Raw genomic sequence first — 22,182 nt, 5'->3', positions numbered from 1 at the left:
TAATGTAGGCATGTTCTTTTTTTCTATCGATGTTTTATTTTGAAAATAAATAATTGAATTTGACTTGCAAATCAGGATGATTTTACGACATCCGACGTCTCGAAAATCCATTAAAATACCGTAAAATTTTAATAAAACCCGTCTCGCGAAGCTGGAAGGAGGTTAAATCAACACCTTTCGACGGTCCGGTCCGACGTTTGGTTAAACAACAAACAACAATGGTGCTAACTGCAGCAAATTGACCATATTTAGTGCGACTCCACCCACCGCCCGTCATGTGCACACACCATCGCCATTTTTATTTTCCATCTTGTTATTAGCTCCGACAAACGGCGGGTCGCTCCTCTCGAAGTTATGCAAATCGAACCCGGAAGCAAGGAGCGAACCCCGCAGGACCCGGTCGCAGGTGAATGCTGGACACGCTGTCATTTCGCGTCTCGAGAAACCAATCATCCACGTCGAAGACGACATTAATTTCGTCCGCTTCCGAATTTTCGTCGCGTGTTTCGCGAAACCGCATTTGCATCGTAATTGAATTATTAATTCGATTCTTTAATCCGTTTTGGGACGGGACCATTATCATGCATGTGCCGTTAAGTCGACGGTATGTGTGTAATTTTGCATTTTATGAATATCCATTACGTGTTTCCTTCAACATCCACGAGTGCGGCCTCCGATAATTGCGTCGCCGGAGACGGCGAATTTTCATCTGGATTCGGCCGGCGCCCCAGTATGTAAAGTGGAATTTTTTAAACACGCTCGCACCTGCAATTCCACTCCGAAAGTAACCCACTAAAGAATCGGAAACATGCCGAGGGTGAGCATGTCGCAAAGAACAAGACACGCACGGCGTAGCCTCCGGAGTTTCAGCGGAACGCACCGGAATTTTCAACAGGGATGTTGACTGCTTTAGATACAACGTCTTTTCAGCGTTACACGTGTCAGTCCCAACAGAATACGAAGCTTTTCTAAATATTTCGTGTTTATATTTGACGCATCTTCACGTTTTTTACCGATTTTAAACTGCTTCAAATTTGGCGTTAGCGTCACGTTTGAACGTGACAAGGTGAAAATCGAAAAATAAACAGACAATGGCAAAAATTTTAATTTGACTGCGAAAAAGTAAAAAAGCTGCATTGAAAACAATTAAACTTTATCGCATATTCAACTTATTCAAATATGTAAATGTAAAATTGATTTTGATTTTTAGATTTTGTTGACTATTTTTGAAATTGTCAGGTCGTGAAAGCAAAGCAAATTTACCGACGTGATTTCAATGTAAAGTGAATGTGTGTACAATAGTGCACCCGTTTCGAGGTCTCATTATCAGACATTTTTACTGGAAAAGTTGTTATCGAAGAAAAATCGAATTTAACAACACTTTAAACAGAAAATTACAAAGCAGAAAAGATTTTGTCATGTTTAGGAATAAAAAAATGAAAACATCACCGTTTACAAAATAAAAGACTTTTCTGCGACTGTTAAAAAGATTGCACTGTATTTCTTTATTTTTAGTGCGTAAAACATCTGTTTATGCGTTTATGGTAATAGTGGAAAAAATTAAAAGTGTTAAAAAATTATGGCATGTTATTATTTTACTCTATTTGCATGCAAATGCATGCACCGACATCGTAAGAGTGCATTGAAAGTAATTGACGTTGTCGCGTGATTTAAAAACGTCAAATTTTAGAATTGTGGTTTCATGTTGATTGTTTTTCTAGTTGCAGATAGTCAGTATAAAAAATTTCGTACGGAACTCATGCGTAAAGTGTCTTTTGTTCACTCATGGTATTGCCGCACTCCGTACGGCTCGTGTGGTCAAACTTTCTATTCGTGAAAAAAGTACTACACTATGCACGTGTTGTATAAATTATGTTAAAAATAATGTTGGGTATTTTTGGTATCTTTACCAAATCGAATATTATTTTCAATTTAATCCAAATCATATTTGTATACATAAAATATTATTCATTTTATAATTAAACAAGTATTAAAAGAATTACTGACGTCTACTGTAATTTAATTACACAAGATATTTTTTATGGGAGAATCTTTGTTTTCAACGAAAGCTTCTTGCGTATAAATTTACTGAGAAAAACTTGAGTTGTTAAAACCGAAAATTATTTATAGATTTATGTATTAAAAATGAAAAATATTTATTTTTCTATTTATTTACATATTTTTATTTTGTAATATCATTTATTCACACATTGAGGCAAATATGTATGTAGTGTTTCTGTAGTAAATAGTCAACAAACTGACAAGAATGCCACTTCTCTAACCTACTTGTTATAGTATTGTTGTATTGTCATAATTATTAATCAATTTTTGTTTTTTCTTACAAATATGTAGTTAACATAATTTGATCGCATCAAATATTTTTATTTACCTTAATTATTAATAAAATTACATCAAGAAACGACTATGCTACCAATTTTTTTTTTAACTTCAAATAAACATTATTTACAGTGAAAACGAAACTATTGAAATTTAAAATTACAAATTAGACAATTTAATGTTTTTTAACTTTAATTATTTCTGAGAAATAATTTTATAACTATGACCATTTTTGGAAGTTACAATTTTGTACTTGTTTATAATCCCCATTTTTATTAATTGTTTTTTCGCTTTGAAATGAAAATCATCTACTCATCTTTCATACTGTCTCCGTAGAGGACATCTATGAATTTTTCAAAATAGGTATTCATTTAAATCAACGGCCGAGATAAATTCTTAGATACTATTTTTTTTAAATTAAAACGTAACGTTATTTACAAAAAAAAAAAACACCATATTTGAGGTAAATTTCAAAAATCAGGTGCAAAAAAGAATAAAGACAAAATGGATCTATATCAAGGTATAAATAATAATTAATTAAAAAAAAATGAAAACCACCAATTATCCCAAATTTGTGTAGAAACAGTAGCATTTTTTTTGGTTTATGAATTAATCGAATTTATATTTTGTAATTAGCAATATTTTTCTCAAAGGATTAATTTTCACACAAAGTAATTTACTCTGACCGCTTCGAGGCTGCTTTTCAAACAAATTCGAAATGTTTTACCACATGAACCACCAATCACATTTTGTTTCTAATCAATTAAGCACTCTTTTGAATTGTAAAATTCAATCAGTCAAATTAATTTGTTATCCATAATTGAATGTTTCAGTCGTAAGCTAGAGATAATGAACGTGACATTTTGATTAGTATTAATTTAAAGAAAATATTTAAAGGGGTATTGCAGTCTAGGACAGGATTTTATGCTTTTTGGGGAGTTTTTTGAACTGATAAAACTTTACACTCTCGATCTTTTGTATACAGCTTTATTAATGTTTTTTTTGTTTTTTTTTTCAAACAAATTTTCAAAAAAATGTTCAAATGGTTGCCACGATTTCAGTAGTTCTGCTCATCTCAAGAAGAGAAAGCAATCGTTTCTTAATCATCGTAAGTGTTCTTATATCCTGTACTATCGAGCGATCAAATTAATTTCTAATCGAGTTATCCATGAATCCGGAATCGTATGTCGTTTCTTGAACAAAAAACACAGCTTAAAACATAGGTTAGATCAGGGCATATCAATCGAAAAGACATACGGATTCAAATCCATTGATGACTCGATTACAAATTAATTTGATCGCTCGTTATAATAGCTATTTATTATACAAGTGACACCTCCTTCTGTAACATTTCTGAAAACATCATCAAAGGCCAAAAATTTATTTTTTTAAAAACAGTTGCGAGCAAAACGTCTACTCCACCTTTTTCACGAGGTTTTTTCAACTTGCGATACATTCGTCAATTTTGGAAATTTCCGGAGTTTTAGAGACACATTTTCGAAACGCTGTTTAAGAAAAAGCTCTAGATTTTTAAAATCTTTTTCCATAGACTATGATACCCTTTTATTCAAAAATTATTTTTCCACGTTGCTGATAGGAGTTTTAACATTTTTCGAGCTTTTCTTGTACGGAGAAATTTGGTGTGTTGACAGAGAGCCTGTTTGGCGGCGAGAGCATTACACGTCTCGTTTTCTGCTTCTTCACGCTTATCATTTCGTTGAAATTGATGGCAACAGCCGGGACACAAGGTCCAATTATGTCCAATAAATAGTCGATGGTATCTCGCATGTTGGGATCTGGCGTATCGGGCCGGTACATCATGGATATCTGGATCTGGTAGCGATGGTAATCTGTGCGGTGCGTCGGCTTTCCTCAGCTTAAGTAATGGTCGGTTATACCACAATTACCCGAACAATGGCTATTATATTGTTATCGAGTTACTTGCAAAAATATTGACTTATTATATGCAGGCATTATATCTATTGCGGTCCTGCGGCCGTGTAGGTGTACGGATACATCGTTTGGACATGTGCTGCGAGCCGGCGTGGTTTTTTCCAACCATTTCCACATGATATATAGACGTGGATACATATGTACACGTGTCCGTGCGACAAACGCAACTCCCATGTGATATGTTGAATTGGCCAAGGATTATTCGAAAGGGATTTTTAGAGCGAACGGTCCGCATTCATTGCAGAAACACGCACACATTACTCTTCCGACTCCTTGAAGCGGCCACCAGAGAAAGGCGGAACCTGAAAACGAGCTTTGTTCGGACACGCCGAAGACTCGCACCCAAAACTGAGCTTCCATTGTCGAACGGGATCATAATTATCTGCTTATCGGCGCAGAGACAAAGCCGAAACCGAATCGAACTAATTAGTACGATTTCGGAACGGTAGGAAATGGAAGGCGGAAAAAAATCGAGAGAACGAGACGGAAATGAGGTGTTAAAAATGTAATCCGTGCAATGCTGCCGACTGTGAGCCAGAGTCCGGTGAAATGAGTGGAGTAAAAAGCGTGTGGGTTTTTTGCATACAGGATGAGCATAAGAAATTATTTAAAAGCTTATTAATGGTAACCGTAACTCGAGTCGGATTGTCAGAACGTGGGAACAAGTAGGATGGCGCAAAAACCGTAATTAGGTGGCGTTTTGAATTTTTTCAACCGAATATTAAGCCCGACCGCACGTCCAGGACAGTCCTGTTTGATTTATGAACCCCCGTGGCTGAAAAAAATGTTTGGTTTCGTGGAAATAACGTCATCAGTATGGCCGTCATGTGTGAAAAAACGTCCATTTTGCATGCGCCCCCCCAGGAGTTCATCCCTCGACGCGTACGATCGACCTCTCGTTGACTTTGACCCAGCTACAGTTCAACCGATTGGTCTCTGGAGTGTTTGTTTTCACAAAATCAAAGCTTATTATTAGTTGAAGTCGACCCCTTAATCAGATAATCGATTCTTGGCAATAGTTAAAAGCGACTAATCGATTCGGCGATTATTACAGCCGGCATTGCAGCCGCTGATTGCGGAAGACAATACACAATTTATTGACAGATGGAATAAAGAAAATAAAATTAGAAGCAAGTCATAATAGGAAGTGGACGCAGGAGTCGACGCTAAAAAGGCGACGTGGGAGTGAAGGTATAACACTCAACTCTACCATGCAAAAAACCTACCAGAATTTGCACTTCATCATTCCGTTAGAGAAATGATTGATTTGCAAATGATTCATCACCATCAAACGAACTTTCAACAATTTGTAACATCTAAAACTACATTTGTGATTTTTTTCAATTCTTTTTATATTTTTTTTCGGTTAAAAATCTTAAGTACATAAAATGGGTCCCGATAAACGGTTTAGTGATCACTCCTATTTCAATAAAAGTGCTGAACGATCAGTATTTAATTAAAAAATGTGTCTTGATCAGGGAAATATATTATATTACGGCACAATAAAAAATTGAAAAAATTTAGTGCACATAATTTCGTTTTCTACCGTATAAAGTGAACAAGAAAACGATAGCAAAAACATTTTTATAAAATAACAAATGTTCTGGTAGCTCAGTATTTGATTCAACAATCAAAATTGGAAAACTGAAATTAGACGATCACATGATTTATGACAAAATGGTATAATGTATCAACAAAAGGATCATTTACCTTCTTGAGTCATGTTACAGTACGACCTCTTTAATCCGAACTAATAATTGCACTGGTTGATTCGGATTTTCGAAATGTTCGGATTATCGAAAAAAGATAGAAAATATCCATTTTCGTAATTATCTACGAATTTCAACATTCCCACAATGAAAATCTCTTTATTTTCATTCTGCTTCACTCTATTTTATCCCTCCATGTGACAATCGGAAAATTATCATCATATCATCTTCACTCCAACTATCATCAACTACTCTAGAAATTTGCTCCAAGACTTTTGAATAAGTTCTGGTCTCACATTTTCCCATGCTTTTGCTAATCCGATCATAACATCTTTCAGATTGATTTTCTTGAGTTCTGCAGAAACAATTGTATCTTCAGAAGCAACAATCCTGGTCTGTAATGTAACTTGACCGCTTGAATCACATTTTGGTCGGAACAAAATCCTTATAAAACTAGTCCTCAAAAATGTCTTTGGTCATCCAGGCATTTTTCTTTCCTTAGTAGGTACATCACCGGCAACGGTTCACTTCCGAAAGTCCGTGGTTTTTGAGATTTTCACTATCTGTTCGGATTAAAGAGGTGTTGTTCGGATTATGGCTCGAATTCCCGTTGTTCGGATTACTGGAGGTTCGGATTAGCGCATGTTCGGATTAAAGAGGTCGTACTGTATTTGCAAATTCATATAAAGATGAACCGAACCAGCCAGGTTGCCTATTACCGACAAATCTCATTGTCGCATAATTTACTCCGTTTAATTGCGCAGATCATTAGTAAAAATCAATTTTTTCTACTTCGCTTCTGCATGAAAGTTATTCCAAACCCATTTTGGGTGCTGTAATAGAAATTCGCGTTTTGAAACAAACTAGCGCAATTTAAGGTTGGCACTCCTGACCTTGGTATGACGACAATCAAATGTCAAAATAAGCGCCTAAATAAAACGAATTTTAATTTAAGTTGTTCCGTGAAATGTACAATTGTTGTAAACATTAATCGCTACATTAGACGTATCTTTAGCAGTTAATACGTTAATAACAATTGAAATTTGAATCTTCCCGACAATATGACATTTGTTGCCAACCAAGACAAAATTCCCCAAATTTGAAATTTGTTAATTGTTTTAATAAGAAAAAATAGTCTCGTTTATAAGGCATTTTGTAGCACTTACCCCTTCATGGCATTCCTCGAAAACTCGTCATACCCTAAACCCGTGCATGCTAGAAAATTATTCTTATAAGACTGGTATCATAACATACTATTTGATTTTATAATGCAAAAGTGAGTATTATTCAAAATGTAATTAATATTTTTCCGCCAGAGTGAATGCCATACATCAGGGTAAAAATTAAACAGTGAAAATGTGGTCTAAAATTAGTTTTTTTTTTAATTTATAGCTTTAACGGAAAATTACAAAAAACCTGTTCTCAAAGAATAACTAGTCTACCAAAGTTGATTAAAATTATTAAATTAAGAGTCGCATTCCCTTTTGGGGGTGGAAGAAAAATCACCCCGTGCATATATTATTTCATATTAATATTTACATTTATATTATGTACAAACATTACACCCACGTTGACAGGCATACGCCATTCGCCCATATCATGACCAAGAAGAAAAATCTAGTGTGCCTTGTTTTGCTATATATTTTTACACAAATTTCATCACGATTAAATGCATGGCCGTGCAAAGAATAATCTATATGTCATGGGACTAAAGTGCATATGTTCATCCCTTGTGTAATTATTGCCCTCGCTGCGTTCCCTTACACTTTAATCATGTAACATACCATTTGTTACTGTTTTTTACAAAAATATATTTTTGCCGTTCTGTAGCATATTGTGGTACAAAATAGAAAAAAAGTAATTAGAATAGAGAAGAATTGAAGAAAATCACAAGCAAAACAACTAAAACCTCGAAATCACAACTGACGCTAAGATTTAATAATTTGACATTTGACTGTTGATATCTGATTTGACGGCTTTAGCGGCCAGACATAGTACGACACAATAAAATTAGAGAGCCGCACAATTCCACAGGACTCTTGATAAATGTACATTTTGTACATTTAATTTGTTCCAGACTAAAATTACAATTTTTCTAGTGCTAGTAGATTGGAATTATTTATTTTATAAGTTTTGAAAAGCGAAATTAAAATTAAGTAGTATTGTAGTGCTTTGTTTGCCGAATGTATATATTTATTATTAGGTAAGAATCTATTTACAAATTTGTGTGGCTTTGAAGAGCTGCCATCGCCATTAACACAATGGATTTTTTGAAGCATGAATTTTGTTTTGATGTTTTTTTTTACTTTTGAATGGTCAATTGATGTCTTTGTAGATAAACGTCTGATCCAAAACATTCTGAAAACTCTTAGAATAGCAGCGATTGTTGTTTTGTTGTAAGAAGTAATAGCGACCATTGCGGCTTGCGCTATTATTAGTGAATTTGCCTTGATCGGAGATCGAATTTTATGGCATATCCCATTTGCGAGACCGTAACCAGCGTGGATAATTTTGAATAATACCTTAATCACGTTAACACCTTAAATCCATTCAAGTGAGGTATTTCAACATTTAACACACGTAAATAGCACAGTATGTTCTGTTTGGTCTTAATAAACGTTTCCATTATTAGTGTGGAGTTGAGGAAAGATCTCGGATGACAATTCGACTAATAGCTGGAACTGTCTCCTTTTAATAATTTCACGGATAACGAGCGATTCGCGCCTGTGCCCCCGACATTTCCCCGAAATCTCGCAACCAATTTTTCACCTGGATCTAATTAAAAAATAAATAAATTGACCATAAAATTTGTAATGGAAAAATTAGATAAGAGAGAAAAAAAATCGTACAATGGTCGCAGTAATTAAAAGCGACATTCAGAATTTAATTTATCGTTTAATGGATGTTCAATTAAGTCCAATATTGTGTTTTTGGCGTGTCAGATTTTGTTCGGTTCGATTATGATAAAGCCCACACTGAAAATCGCGGTTTACAAACACCTGTTGCTAAGAAGTAATAACGTTATAATTATTGTTATTTACACGCATGCGAGGTGGGTGCGTTTAAACACTAATAAGGTCCAATCTGGACAGTCGTAAAACTCACATCAGGTAGGAACCTGCAAATATTTCACAGATGATTAGGCCAGAGACCAGGTGCACGCTTCATTATCAAGACAAACTGCCCGACGTGGTCTTAATGAAGACAATATACTCGAGTTTTTTGAGCCGTCGTCGACAATTCCTCATACAAAACAGTCCGGTGCGAATAATCGCAGAATTTCGACGAAGCAAGAAAGGAAAAAAGGAAAAATCGCAACCGGGCGAACTAGAGCATCCGCGCAACTGTATTGGGGCCTCTTTCGGCGAAGATAATTATTCGTTGTCGAATCGAAAGTTGCAGGAGTGAAGAAATACCGCATGGAAGCCCCATCAATCAAAAACGAAGAGTAAAAAAAAACCGATCGCCGTTTCATCGCGCCCGATTTCTACAGACACACCGAACTTCCACAAAGAATTTCACACGATAAAAGCGCCTCGCTCGCCGCAATTTCCGCATCCAGACTGGTAAAGCACTAGAAGTTGTAAATTTGCGTCGGATTTTCGACGCACCCGTATTTGTTTTGCGACTGTGACGAGTTTCCGACGGAACAATTTGATTTTGAGGGGGAACGAGGGCGGCTACAGCCCTTAAACTTTTCAGATGGTCCAGTGTCTGCGCTGACCTGAGGCCGGGTCAATACCCGAAGTGATCAAAGACCCCCGGCGCCAAAACACTTGACAGCAGTTCCGATCCATTTAGGTGGTGTCTCTCATCGTGCACGTTTCGACATGTATTATAATGAAATTATTCCACAGGTAACGTTAGTCTCTTTCCACCTTGTGCAAACACGTGCGCTAATGGGTCTCTAGGCGGTCATGTGGGAGGCTCCCATGAAACAGGATTATCACCACCGCACTCTCGCATATCGCCATCTCGACCGCGGAAAATACGCTTCCGGGAATACACCCATCTAGGGAAAGCGTCTTCCGGGCGCGACGCGCCATCATCGACACCCGCCAAAATCAAAGACGCACCTGTTCGTGCACAAGCTGAATTTCTCGAAAGATTTTTACCTAGTCTGATTATTTTATCACAATATTAGCGTTAAAAGTTGAAAAGCTTGACAAAAGAAGGTCCAAAATTAGGTTGGAGCGATGCGTTTTACACATGTGGTACTTCCCGTCCGTCGTAGCAACCTAAAGCACGTCACCTGTTGACGAGAATATGTTTTCCAAAAGAGTACTCTAGTTTGCCACGGAAGTACAACATCTTGCTAAATTATTTAAGTGGCACTATTACAGTATTACTTTCAAAAATTTTTTTAACTGACGTGTGATTAGTAAAACCCGAAACAATTCAAAGAAGAAAGATCAGAACAGCACGAGCCAAAAATTGTTAATAAACGACTTCGCCGTAGGAGGAGATGACAACATACGTGAAGATGTTTTTAGCAAAAGATATCACATCATGTGACATGATAAAATCATGGATGAATAATCAGTAGATTCTGAAGGTATAACGGATATCCAAAAAGAAAAGAAGATATACAAAAAACATATGTCCATGAAGAGGCAGGATCATATTGTAGTAGAAAGTACCTAATCTGTAGGAAGTTGGAATTTTTAATGTTTGTTCTGAATATCTGCTGAACCAGACCATTGGAAATTTTGAAGCTTGTGTAAAGTGGAATTTGCAAACGACCAACACCTGTCAAAAACAAGAACTGGCTTCGACAAATTTGGAATTGGCTCATTTAAGGAAGTTGTAGGGCATTTGTGAGAGCTTTCGATTAATTGGGAAGGAAGACGTACACGACCATCTTTAAGACTAACAGTTAAATACAGTTAGAGTTGTTGATTACGCCTAAGAGCTTGGTTAAACGGAGGTGTTGTGGAAAGTAGTACTAGTACCTATCCAGCGAGCCAATGCTGATAAGCGATTTGTTAAAATTTACCACTGTTGGCAAATCGAAGCGTGACACCTGGTATCAGAAAGTGTGTATCTGTCGTGTTTTCGCCGAAGAATGTCGGTGGAGATTGGCGTCTGGTAGGGCATCGGGTGATCATTTTGTCTTCTGCTAATTATTCTGAACGTGTTGATCATTAGGAGATATTCGAAGACTTCCGCGCCCGTACCGTATGTCACTGATGGGAGACTTCCCAGGAAGCATACGTGCAAGTACGTCTTCTTCACAATCGTGTTAATAGGCAGCGAAAAAAGAGGAACATGTCGAGAATACCTCGGTCATAATCGATAATTATTATTATCAAGATGCCGGAGCCGAGCGGCGATTGGAAGCCCAATCGATTACATATGCTATGGGAATCTCCCAATTATCCGTTTGGCCGACGTCGGCGATGCTGTCATATGATATACGCGGCCTGATCATTACGACTTTTTCTCGTCGGAAGGGATAATGCAAGTCATACGTGAAGGAATCGCTGATCCGGCTCCCGGTTTTTGTTCGGACTTTTCGAAACGCCAACACCGTCGACAGTTCGATAGCGGCGCTTTTTACCCAAATTAAAGGATATCAGTTCGCGTTCGAAATATGACGATTGGGTTTTTATGGCGGTGTTGTCGCCGATTTGTTACGTTGCCAAGATGCCTCCTCGATTGCTCGGAAATATCGTCATAAACTTCTCGTTTACGAAGGCATGTCATGTATGAAAATTGTACATATTACGTTTAAACGGTCCGGTAAATATCGCGGCGTCACGCTCTAGTGCCCGATCGATCCGACAGGTGGCAATCGATTTTTGAACACCTGATGGCGAGTTGCTCCCAAAACGACGGAAGGAAGCCGAGGATAATCTCTTGATGGCTCAAATGCATTGATTATCGCTAATTAACGTGCCATATCCTGGATTATTCACCACACCGTTACGCTTCATTAATGGTATTAGTGTCCGATTAATTTCAGACGGTTTTTAATCCTTTCTCGTCCTTCTAATCGGCACATCAACTTGTCATCCATACCGATCAAAATAAAAAAAAAAAAAACCTCACTTATTCCAAATTCTCAAACAAAACCTCAGCATTATTTGATCAAATAAAGAAACGTTCGAATTCGTTGCAACAGATGTGTCACGTGACTTGTCCCCACTTTTAAAATGTACATGCTATAGCAGGTTTTACTGAAATAGTTTGCACAGAATCAGAGAAAATTTAATAAATTCGTAGAAAAAGTGTGTCTACATAATCATTGCCATGCAAATCACAGACATCCTTCTAGGTATATCATTATTAAAGTTATTTTCCAATATGGACGCCATAGTGCGCTGGAAGCCACTTATTTTTGCCAATTTATTTTTGCATTTTAACCATGAACAGTATATATTTTGCATATAAGTACTTAAAGTCGTAGTTTATATTGAGAACGAGAGTGTTTCCAACGGGCAGGCTTGAAGGAGGTTGCGTGGAATATAGGAGGCACCATTGTAGATCCGCGTTGAAAGCCGGGAATTTGAGAGTAGAATGTGGTAAATCTGTTGTATATATCGCCGGTGCTAGAGAAGAAAGACCTAATGCAAGAAGAGTCTCGAAGCGAAATTTCCATGATATAACGCGGTTTTTCTGTATCTCTCCCCATTTGGCTTAAGCGAGTTGCGGGCCGTGCAATAACACTATAATAGGCAAGCAAAGCCACGCTGTCTGCGATTTTCCATTGGAATCGTAAAACCTGTCTTTGTCAAATTTGGTATTGAATTCAACGGCGGCACACGCGTAAATCTAAACTCACCGGCGAGCCGCGACTACTAATTACACGAATTAATTGTTATTTACTCCCCTTATTGTCATGCAACCGGCTCATTTTATTAATTATTTGGGAGCGAATGAAAGACTGATCGGTCGATAAGTGCTGGCGTTATTTTTCTGCTAAATTCATTAAAGGGACGGGTTTTTGTCTTTTCGATATCTTGCGACAGCATTCCTGCTAAAGGCCATCACCAAACCGATAGCCGTCATGTGTTGCACGAACGATAAAAGTTCGCAACGCTGATGAACTTTTTGTTGGACTGTTTAGTTATTCGGACATAAATGCCAACCGATATATCACATAAATAATTCGCAATTTGAATGGTGGTATTGGTAATACCACCAAGAATCAGAAAAGTTTTGACTGAGAGCTTCACAATAGAAAGAAAAATCAGCTTTCACTCGTTTAGTTAGGCGTAGGTGGACAAAGACTAGGAGTTTTTTGCCTATTATTGTCTGAGGTTATCTTTTAAGGATTTTTATTTATATATTGTGCTTTATCTTTTGTCAAATATGTAGTACAGATGTTAGAACAAGGTTTCCTTTGAAGATTAAGTTTTTTGTAGACATATTGAATGTTGATTAATAGAAAAGCGCAGACGATAAAATCATAGAGCTAGTCATCTGTACCATGCTGTTCAACCCTTGAGGTTCTAACCAAGTGCCGAAGTGAAGCCTTAACCACTAAGAATAACCTTCTCGAAGGAAATATCTTACTAGATTGTACGCAGATTGCTCAGGAAAAAACTTATTAAAACACAAAGAAATCTCGGTGTGGACAGCCCATACATGACGTCTATTTTCCAAAAATATTTTTCAATTAATTTTTTTAAGTAGAATTTATCAGAAGGCCTTTGTATGATACTTGGAGGATAAGTTGGTCATATTTCCAAAATAGCTGATCCCGTTGGCACCAAGATCCTCGTGTGCTCATTGTGACCAACATTTTGCAAAGCAAAAAATTCAGATGGGTGCATTTTTACAAAAGTTATCGTGAACGAAAGAAAATCATTCGCGGAATGTAGGACTTTGTGAATAAAGAAATAAATACAAATAAATATTAAATAAAGGAGATAATAATAACAAGATGAAAGAAACTAGACACGAAGCAAATCCCTGTTTTTTTTCATTTTTTTAGAACTTGCACGGATATATACGCTTTTGCACAAAACGAAGAATCTTCTGTGGATTTTTTTTAATAAAACGAACGTTAGATTCCTTGTTAACTTTTATTCGCGTTTAAAAAATTTAGAAGCGGCCAATATATTTGGAAAAAAAAACTTTACACTTTAATGATTAGAATCGATCTTTGGAAGTGAATTGTTTTATTTAGATAATGTTAAAGCACATTTTTTTAAAATTTATTTGCATGAGTAGTACCTACATAATTGCTTTTTACATTTAAGTAAAAATGGTCTCATTTTCAATTCAATTTTATTATATTTGTCTTCAGTAGTACATTTACACGTAGTGAATATTGCTTATTATTAAAATTGAATCCAATAGTAAAAATTGCATTCAGTGTCTTGAGGTTAACTAGGGTTAGTTTAGGTCATTGCGACATGCCTAACTGTGCTTACTGACCAATTACATAATTCCATCATGTTTTAATACTAACGCAATTAACGAACCAGTCTTGACTCTTGAGTCGTTTCTTGTGGTTCTAAATTTTTCCTTTGAAGAAATCAAAATTCGCTTTTGCAGACTTTTAAGAACATCATTTGTAGTACACGCGCTGAAGAATGTTGCGAATCTTCCTCGGCCGAATCGCATCCCAGACCGTCGTAGCCCCGCATCGTTTATCTCATTTGTATCTTCGGATTCTTCTCGTACTTCACACGTTTCTTTTGCTTCAGGATGAGAACATGTCTGGCGGCGAGTCGAGCGACAGCAGCGACGGCGACGCCCACGAAGACGAGACCGACGGCGTGTACGCGCCGCCCGCGTCCAAATCCGGCACACCTCCGCCTTCGATGCCCTCGCAGCCCGCCACCACGTCTTCCACGACGACGACCGCCCCGTCGACGACGGCCACCACCACCTCCAAGTCCCTGGCGACGTCCCAACCGCCCATCCTGTCGCCCCTGGTCTACCACACTCCGCAGGGAATGATGTATGCGACTCAGTCCAACAGCGGCGTCATCTTCAGCCTGGCCCAAACGGATCCCAACGTCACACACCCGCAGTTCATCACGATACCGTTGTCGATGGTGACGGCCAACGGCCAGGGGGAACTTGACCTGTCAAAGCGGAAGTGACCGGCGAATAAGATTATTGGCACGTTGCGGGCTTCCGTCGACTTTGTTTCGTATGTGCGCTTCAGTTCTGCCTGTTTCCTTTTCCGGTTAACGAGGCGGACGGTATTCCTGGGGGACGTGATGTGCCCGTTTCCGTATTCAAAAATCACGGAGGTAGGACGCGCATCGGTTGTTTTATTGTATTTATTTGCTAACCAGCTGACTTTTTGTACATATTGGACCGCAACAGGCTCCGACAACACTTTTTATTTTTTCCAAAACAATCATCGCTAAGACAGTCGCATATTACATTCAGCACTGCACTGAAACTTACCGGGTCCGTGACACTTTCAGCAAAATTGCTCCAGGTAAGTGTGTCACCTCAAGATGCAACAAAGTCCTCTTCCAAAGGACGACGTTCACGGCCTATAAAAAAATCACATAAAAATATAGAAAAGACTGAACCGTATATTGCGGATGGATACATCCTTGTTGGCGTCCGAGACACCACCAAAGTAAAAAAAATTGATAACACTTGAAACGTTGATACTTGCACAAATATTTACAAAGCTTCAGCGTAACCAAGTCATATTCTACTGGTAGAAGTGATGCTCATCTCTTGCAGTTGTTTTTTTAGTACTTTACAAGGGTCCGATTGTAAATATAGATAATCAGATTCCCTGATAATACAGGGAGCGTTGTTTAACTGTTGCAATAAATGTTCCTTCGTTGGTTACTAGCAAATTGGATATTATTATGTGGAGATATTCATAATTTTTTCGAAAATATCGAACGGGTTTTGACACGCTTGTGTTACTCGCGAAATGCTTCAGCAGAGATCTTTCCCCGATGGATTCAAAGTCGGGGATCCACAGCACGCATAAGAATGTTTAATTATAATAATATTCCTGTAAGGAATTCAGCTTGGGTCTCGCGTGAAATCAGCTTAACGCAGGAAGTGGAAACTCGGCCAAAGATGAATATTCGATTAAACAATAATCGATTCTGATTCATGTACATTTAATTTGCGTTTATTTCTCGGTAATGTTGTTTAGCATAATTACTTCCAGCGTGGCCACTGTCACTGTTTTGCATATTTCTGTCGTTTTTTCGATGTCGTGCTACCTAATTTGTGTCTATTTGTTACTTAAGTGTAAAAGCGACAATAAATCCTTGCCAAATTGATCATAGGGTGGACTAGTACTTATTTATTTATTATCAAGATTGTCTGTGAAATATTACGTTTAGTTTCGTACTCAATTTAGACTGAATTTTGTTGAAATGGGTGCCACTGAGCTGGCGACCATGTCGGCAATTTTTACTATCTCTCTGCTTGTGTTATATGCTAGTCAATTTTGCTAGTGCATAAATTATTAGTGTTTTTTTTTTTCTAGGTTGGTACCTATAAATATTTTACTAATGTTTTGTTGGTACGTGGAGACAAAAATGTTTCAACAGTCGATTTCCATCAGCATTTCTGAATGCTTCCTTTAAGTCACTCACCGAACATTCCAAAACAAAAGGGCAATGTTTCTTTTTGCAGGGCTACTATTTCTTATTAACTGCTGATGGTGATTTGCGTGGAGACGTTTTTGGCAAATTGTTGGAAACAATTTTATTTATTAACTTATCGGATAAAGCACTATGTTTCATGATTAAACGTGCCTTTAGATAATATACTTGTAACATATCTTTTTTGATATTTATCATATTTACATAATAAAAATTATGCAAATCATAGCTCAAACTATTACGCCTTTTATTCTTGTATCCTTGTAAGCCTTAAACTGCCACTCATGTAAATAGAACTTTATATAATATTACTTTAAAAATAGAAATAAAATGTTCTGTTTCTTTTGTAAAGAGGAGAAGATGACGCTCTGTATTTATATTTCGTGCCATATATATCTGCAAAAATAAAATTTGTTATTATGTTCTGTTTTTCTGCGTTCCTTTGCTCTCTCTCGCTCACTCTCGACAATTTCCCTTACAGCTTCCACGCCGTGTTTATTTTTACTTGCGACTGAAATAGTCAAACGTCTGCTCTACTAGTCTTAGATGTGTTTGGAATTAGATGTGCTTGCTCAGTTAAGAACATTTCCTTTCGGTTTACACTTTACACTCGCGTTATTTTTAGGAATCCGGCCTTTGCTGCGAAAATAAATTCTAGCTTGGACGTAACACACCGACATCATTTTTGTGCAATATCTCACGTAACACTTCTTTTATTTCGGCTAATAAGCCGCTCCTGTGCCCTGCCCAAACGCTCACAAATGATCGTTTCGGGTGTCGCCAACACGTCATTTTCACCTTTCGGAACTACCTCCGTGCCAAAATGAGGCCAGCTTTTCCAAAAAACCAAACAAAAACCCAAAATGGCCCAATTTTTTTTTCTCCGATTCGTGTCGGAGAAATTTCTTTCGGCGTAAGACAGTGGAGCGTCTAGAACGGAAGTGTCGCCTTATCGCACATCGCATTCTGGTTAATAATAATTGTGTCACGGTGTTGATTGCTTAGAAATATTCAGTCTTCTTGCGTAGCGATGATTAGTGGAACCGTGCCGATGGTTCAGCGGAACCGTCAATGAATGCTAAATACCCTTAAAGAAGTGTTAATATTCTGCACTCGATACCATTTAAGAAATGATTCATTGCTTATTGTTATTAAATGTTACGCGGTGCATTTAATATAACAAATAAAATTTTATTTTACTTTGTCACACGATCCTGAACGTGTTGGTATTAAGGACACGTATTTAATTAAAAAATATTTGTCATTTTGTTTAATGCATTTCGCAGCAATTATTTTATCCTTTATATGTAATGGTGCGCCGTGAAAAATGCCAACGCTGACATTTAATTATTGTCTATTTTTCTAACAATAAAATTACAAGCCGTCCTGCCCCTCCAGTAAAATCGAACACTAATTAACCAGATGAAAACCGGTGGATTTATTGGCTACGTATAACGAAGAGCTTTTTTTATTAAAAAGGCGCAATTACGGCAGCTTTCTTATTTAACGAGCTCATTGGAAATCACTAAATGGCCAATGTTAATAAACGAAATGCTACATTCGCTGCCAACTATGGTATTAGCACTTTAATCGAGATTATGCCATCGATATTGACAAAATTCGATGCGTAATTAAGACGGTCGGCGTTTTTCAAAAATTCTTCTCCAATCAGACCGTCCTGTACGCGGAAATTTGCGTTCGTTGCCGTTTTTATCCCGACCAATGTCGCACAGGTGTTGTCCTATTGTTTATGAGAGTTTCATTGAGCGAATTTCTAAATAGGCACAATAATAGTTCCTATTAAAGACAATAAATACAAGGTAAAGAAGTCTGAAAGTAATTCTGAAGAGTTTTTCTTCGCATACCAGGCCTAGATTATCGGTGAAGAGCGCAATTCTTGACTTTTGTAACTTGGAGGTGTCTTGTTTCACCTCGATCCATTTTGTCTTGTTCTCTCCATATCGCACAGCGGGTGATGAATAACAATCGGTTTTGTCCTTTTGCGACTCGCGTACATCTCGCAGGTATTTGCGCATTTAGAAATTTCAACAGAATTTGTGCAGAAAGTGGTATTCATTGGTGCACGGGGACCCATTCCCGTTCAAGACGAACAAGACATTTTTGAATTATCACAAGAATGATGGACCTTTCGACCTGGAAGACGATTTTATTTCAACATAACTGCCGAGTGGTAAAAAGAGATTTATTTCAGAGAGAGAGAGAGAGAAGAGGAACTCCATGGTTATCTCTTAAGCAGCTGTTCTAGTCTGGAATAAGAGAATAAAACTAGGATGAAACCACTTTACATGACGCCAGGGAACTACCCAGTAACGATAAATTTATATTGTTTAAATGGAAACTTCAAAATTTTTCAAAATAAACTAGGGGTGTTTTATTATCGCAAGCAAATTATTTTATTTGTAGACTTTATTAAATTACTCCACCAGGCGACTATTTTTTAAAAGGTTGGTAATACTTTTACAATATGGCTTTCAGAAAGCTGATGTTTAAATCAAAACAGTGGCGTGCCCGCGTGCACAAACATCATGTCATTTATTGTTCATTAATTTTGTAAGATAAGCGCGTACGCCTATGTCTACTGTCAACGCGGTTCTGTCAGCAAAGTGACCAACATATGAAAAACAATCTTCTATAGTCACTTGGTATTCCTCAGTTGGAGCATTTCCCTTTGAAAGTGTTTAAAATCAAAACATAACCTAAATCTATTTTGTTACTAGATTTCATATCTAGATTTGACGTGAGTACACTCTAGAGAGAAAATTTTATAAGTAAGTACAGTCAGAGCAATAAGTTTGCCAAGATTACATTTTGACAGTTTAAGTAGAGTTTTTTGAAAGTACTCTAAATTGTTTATTTGTAAAAAATGAAAATATGTATTCGGGATGCGAGTTGGTTCGGTGTGCGGCGGTTGGTTAAATTAGGTAGTCACAGTTCTGTGTCGCCTCAAGAGCGCCCTGACAGGGCCGCATTAAATCAAGATATAGTCTTTTTTTAATTCTTGTGTGTAATATGCGTTAAATAATAAAGCTCCAATACGACGTCACGGTAGATTACCGTCGCGAAATCAAAACGTTCATAAATAACCGAGGCGGTGATAAGTTATAACCCTCGGTGTTGACCTTTGGAATGCAAATTAAAAATCGAAAATTTCCGGAATATGAAATGAAGACGACGTTAGATCCGGTTGCGACGTGATCCGTCGCAGCCATCGTCAAACATAAATCCAGCGGAGCCGATCATCTCGCGTCCTTTAAAACACATTAATCAAAAAATCAGACGTTTACATTGTTACAGACATCAACAAATCATCGTGATGGCTCTCGAACGCACGGGAAAAAATGGTAGCGTATGCCCATCAGGAGTGCGGCGATGCGTGTAGATTTCGGAATTCCATTACCATATCGGTCCGTTAAGACATAATAGCGAAGAAATGACAACTTCATCGGAGCAGATGGGTCCGATTTGAGGGCTGCCATAAAAGGCGGCCGCAACCTAATTATTGGGGTGGTCGAAGGGTCGGTGCTGCCGCCGCCGAGACCAGTTGCGTGCAGATATGCAAAGGTGTTAGGATGCGGAGAGCGCGCGTTCCAGCTTAGGAAATATCCTGCCGGAAGTCGACCATACGTGGACAAGCAACCACCTCGAATGACGTCTCTGTCGACGATTGTTATCGCCAAGATTCGCCAATTAAATTAATTAGGAGTGACAAATAATTTTGTGCCGCTCAAAATAGCCGGCCACTTAATTAAATTCCTTAGATTTTCGATATTCCCATTTTTGCAGTCGACAAGAATCCAAGAGACGCGAACACGAAAAAATGTTCGATTAAAATTTATTTATGGATGAGGCGCACTCGGTCGGTTTTATTCCTATAAATGTGTTAAGACCTACATAAAAATACGTGAATACACCACCACCACGCTCTTTTTTTGCTTATTTTTAATTCAACAGCCTTCGAATCGGTGCCAACATTCAAATATACATAAGATGTTATAATGCGTTTTGTACACAAAAACATAATCTATTATGCGACCAACTTTTATTCCTTTGGTCATGACGAGTGGGTAGTGCCGCATCTCGGCTACTCCAACTATCACGTAATGTCTGTTTAACAACTTTGTTTATTCCAATTTGTCGGTTGGCAAGATAAAAACAATTTTTTACACCACCAATGAAATGCGGCGCAATTCACTTCGACGGTCTCCCAATATCTGCCAATTCCGAATCACTCTGTATTTGTTGTCAAGTAATTACTACACTGTGGTTTATTGTTTTTGAACAGATGCCAATTTTTTATTGTTGAAAACAGGTAATCCGTTCTATCTTGTTACACTACGCTGAAACAGTGAATATTTTAAGTATTTCCGAGTTATCTAATTTAACGTCGGATAAAACCCGAATCAGTAAACAGGATTTGAAATATTTTGCACCTGAAAACGATGCCAACCCATTTTTTCACACGTGATCAGAAAAATATCCTACTAATGTAAATAATTGGTGACGTTTCTGGTTTCTCCTAGAAACTGTCTTAACAAGGGTATAAGGAAAGAATCTTATGTCACAAATATTCCAAATTACACTTCATGTACCTAGAAGAAAATGTTTCTGCTGTTGCCTAACAATCTTATTACGTTAACTGTTAATTTACATTGAATTTTAGACTTGCACAGGATTCAAATATCTTTAGAGAAATAGTTAGTTAACTGAGAATAAACGAAGACTCGCTGTGAGTTTTTTAATTAGAAAAAAATCTCGTTACAAGAATTTGTCGTGTGTGTGTTTTAACTATACCAGTATAAAAATGTAGATGAGTTTTCAAAAGAGGAAGTCATGGATTAATGGTAATTTAAGCTGAGATGAATATTAATACGAAATTTAAACTTTAATTTGTAAAACGCGACCAGAGCGATCTAAGTTCTGCAAGTATGTACCGTGGCGAGCAATAAATTTTCGTCGTCAATGTCATTCCGTGACAGAATGGAAATGTTCTAGTGTTAACATGTTATGTGACATTAATTGTCGTTATGTTCCTGTGTCAAGTTTTATTGAAGAAATGAAACGTAAGATATACTGGAACAACACCGTTCACGTTGTTTTTGTATAATGGAAGGCCATGATTTATTTTGTTAACGTTGGACACATTGTTTGATTTCCATCACTAAAGTGCCTGACATGTGGACCTATCAAAATGAACATAACATGTTGCTGAATTTCCCGCCATGTCTGAGTATTCTTCTATGCAAACTAGTAAAACTGACAACAATGCACTAGACATTGACGCTATTTATAACCTCAAACTTAGAAAAACATAACCTAAAAACAACTTCACTGCTAAATTAAATGCAAAATTTCTATGACCTCCCATTATGCCAAAATAACGTGGATAATAAATGACAATAATTGACCATTTCTATATCAACAATTAATGATGACACAGATTACTTCGGAAAAGGTATTTCAATTTACTTTTTTTGTTATAATTTTCGGATTGTAGTGCAGGTATAATAAAAAATAGCGTGTGATACACGTGTATAAGGGCCTTTAAAGCACTTGCGACGTTATAATCACTCCGCTGTGCTTTAAAGGCTTCCTTATAAACTTGTATCATAATA

The 22,182-nt window shown here is 37.3% G+C and overlaps 1 protein-coding gene across 1 annotated transcript in view; it reads left to right on the top strand.

The window, feature by feature from the left end:
• bs (blistered) overlaps positions 1 to 16,969 on the top strand; it is a 35,755-nt gene extending 18,786 nt beyond the window's left edge. Inside the window, exon 3 of the mRNA XM_069052551.1 lies at positions 14,657 to 16,969. Within this exon, the coding sequence (XP_068908652.1) occupies positions 14,657 to 15,058 (402 nt within the window). The 3' untranslated portion in view covers positions 15,059 to 16,969. The remainder of the gene's footprint in view (positions 1 to 14,656) is intronic.
• The last annotated feature ends 5,213 nt before the right edge of the window (positions 16,970 to 22,182 follow it).

The sequence above is a fragment of the Tenebrio molitor genome, chromosome 7 (genome assembly GCF_963966145.1).
Source record: "Tenebrio molitor chromosome 7, icTenMoli1.1, whole genome shotgun sequence".
NCBI classification, from domain to species: domain Eukaryota; kingdom Metazoa; phylum Arthropoda; class Insecta; order Coleoptera; family Tenebrionidae; genus Tenebrio; species Tenebrio molitor.
The sequence above is the reverse complement of the archived record's forward strand: the minus strand, read 5'-3'. Positions and strand labels throughout refer to the sequence as shown.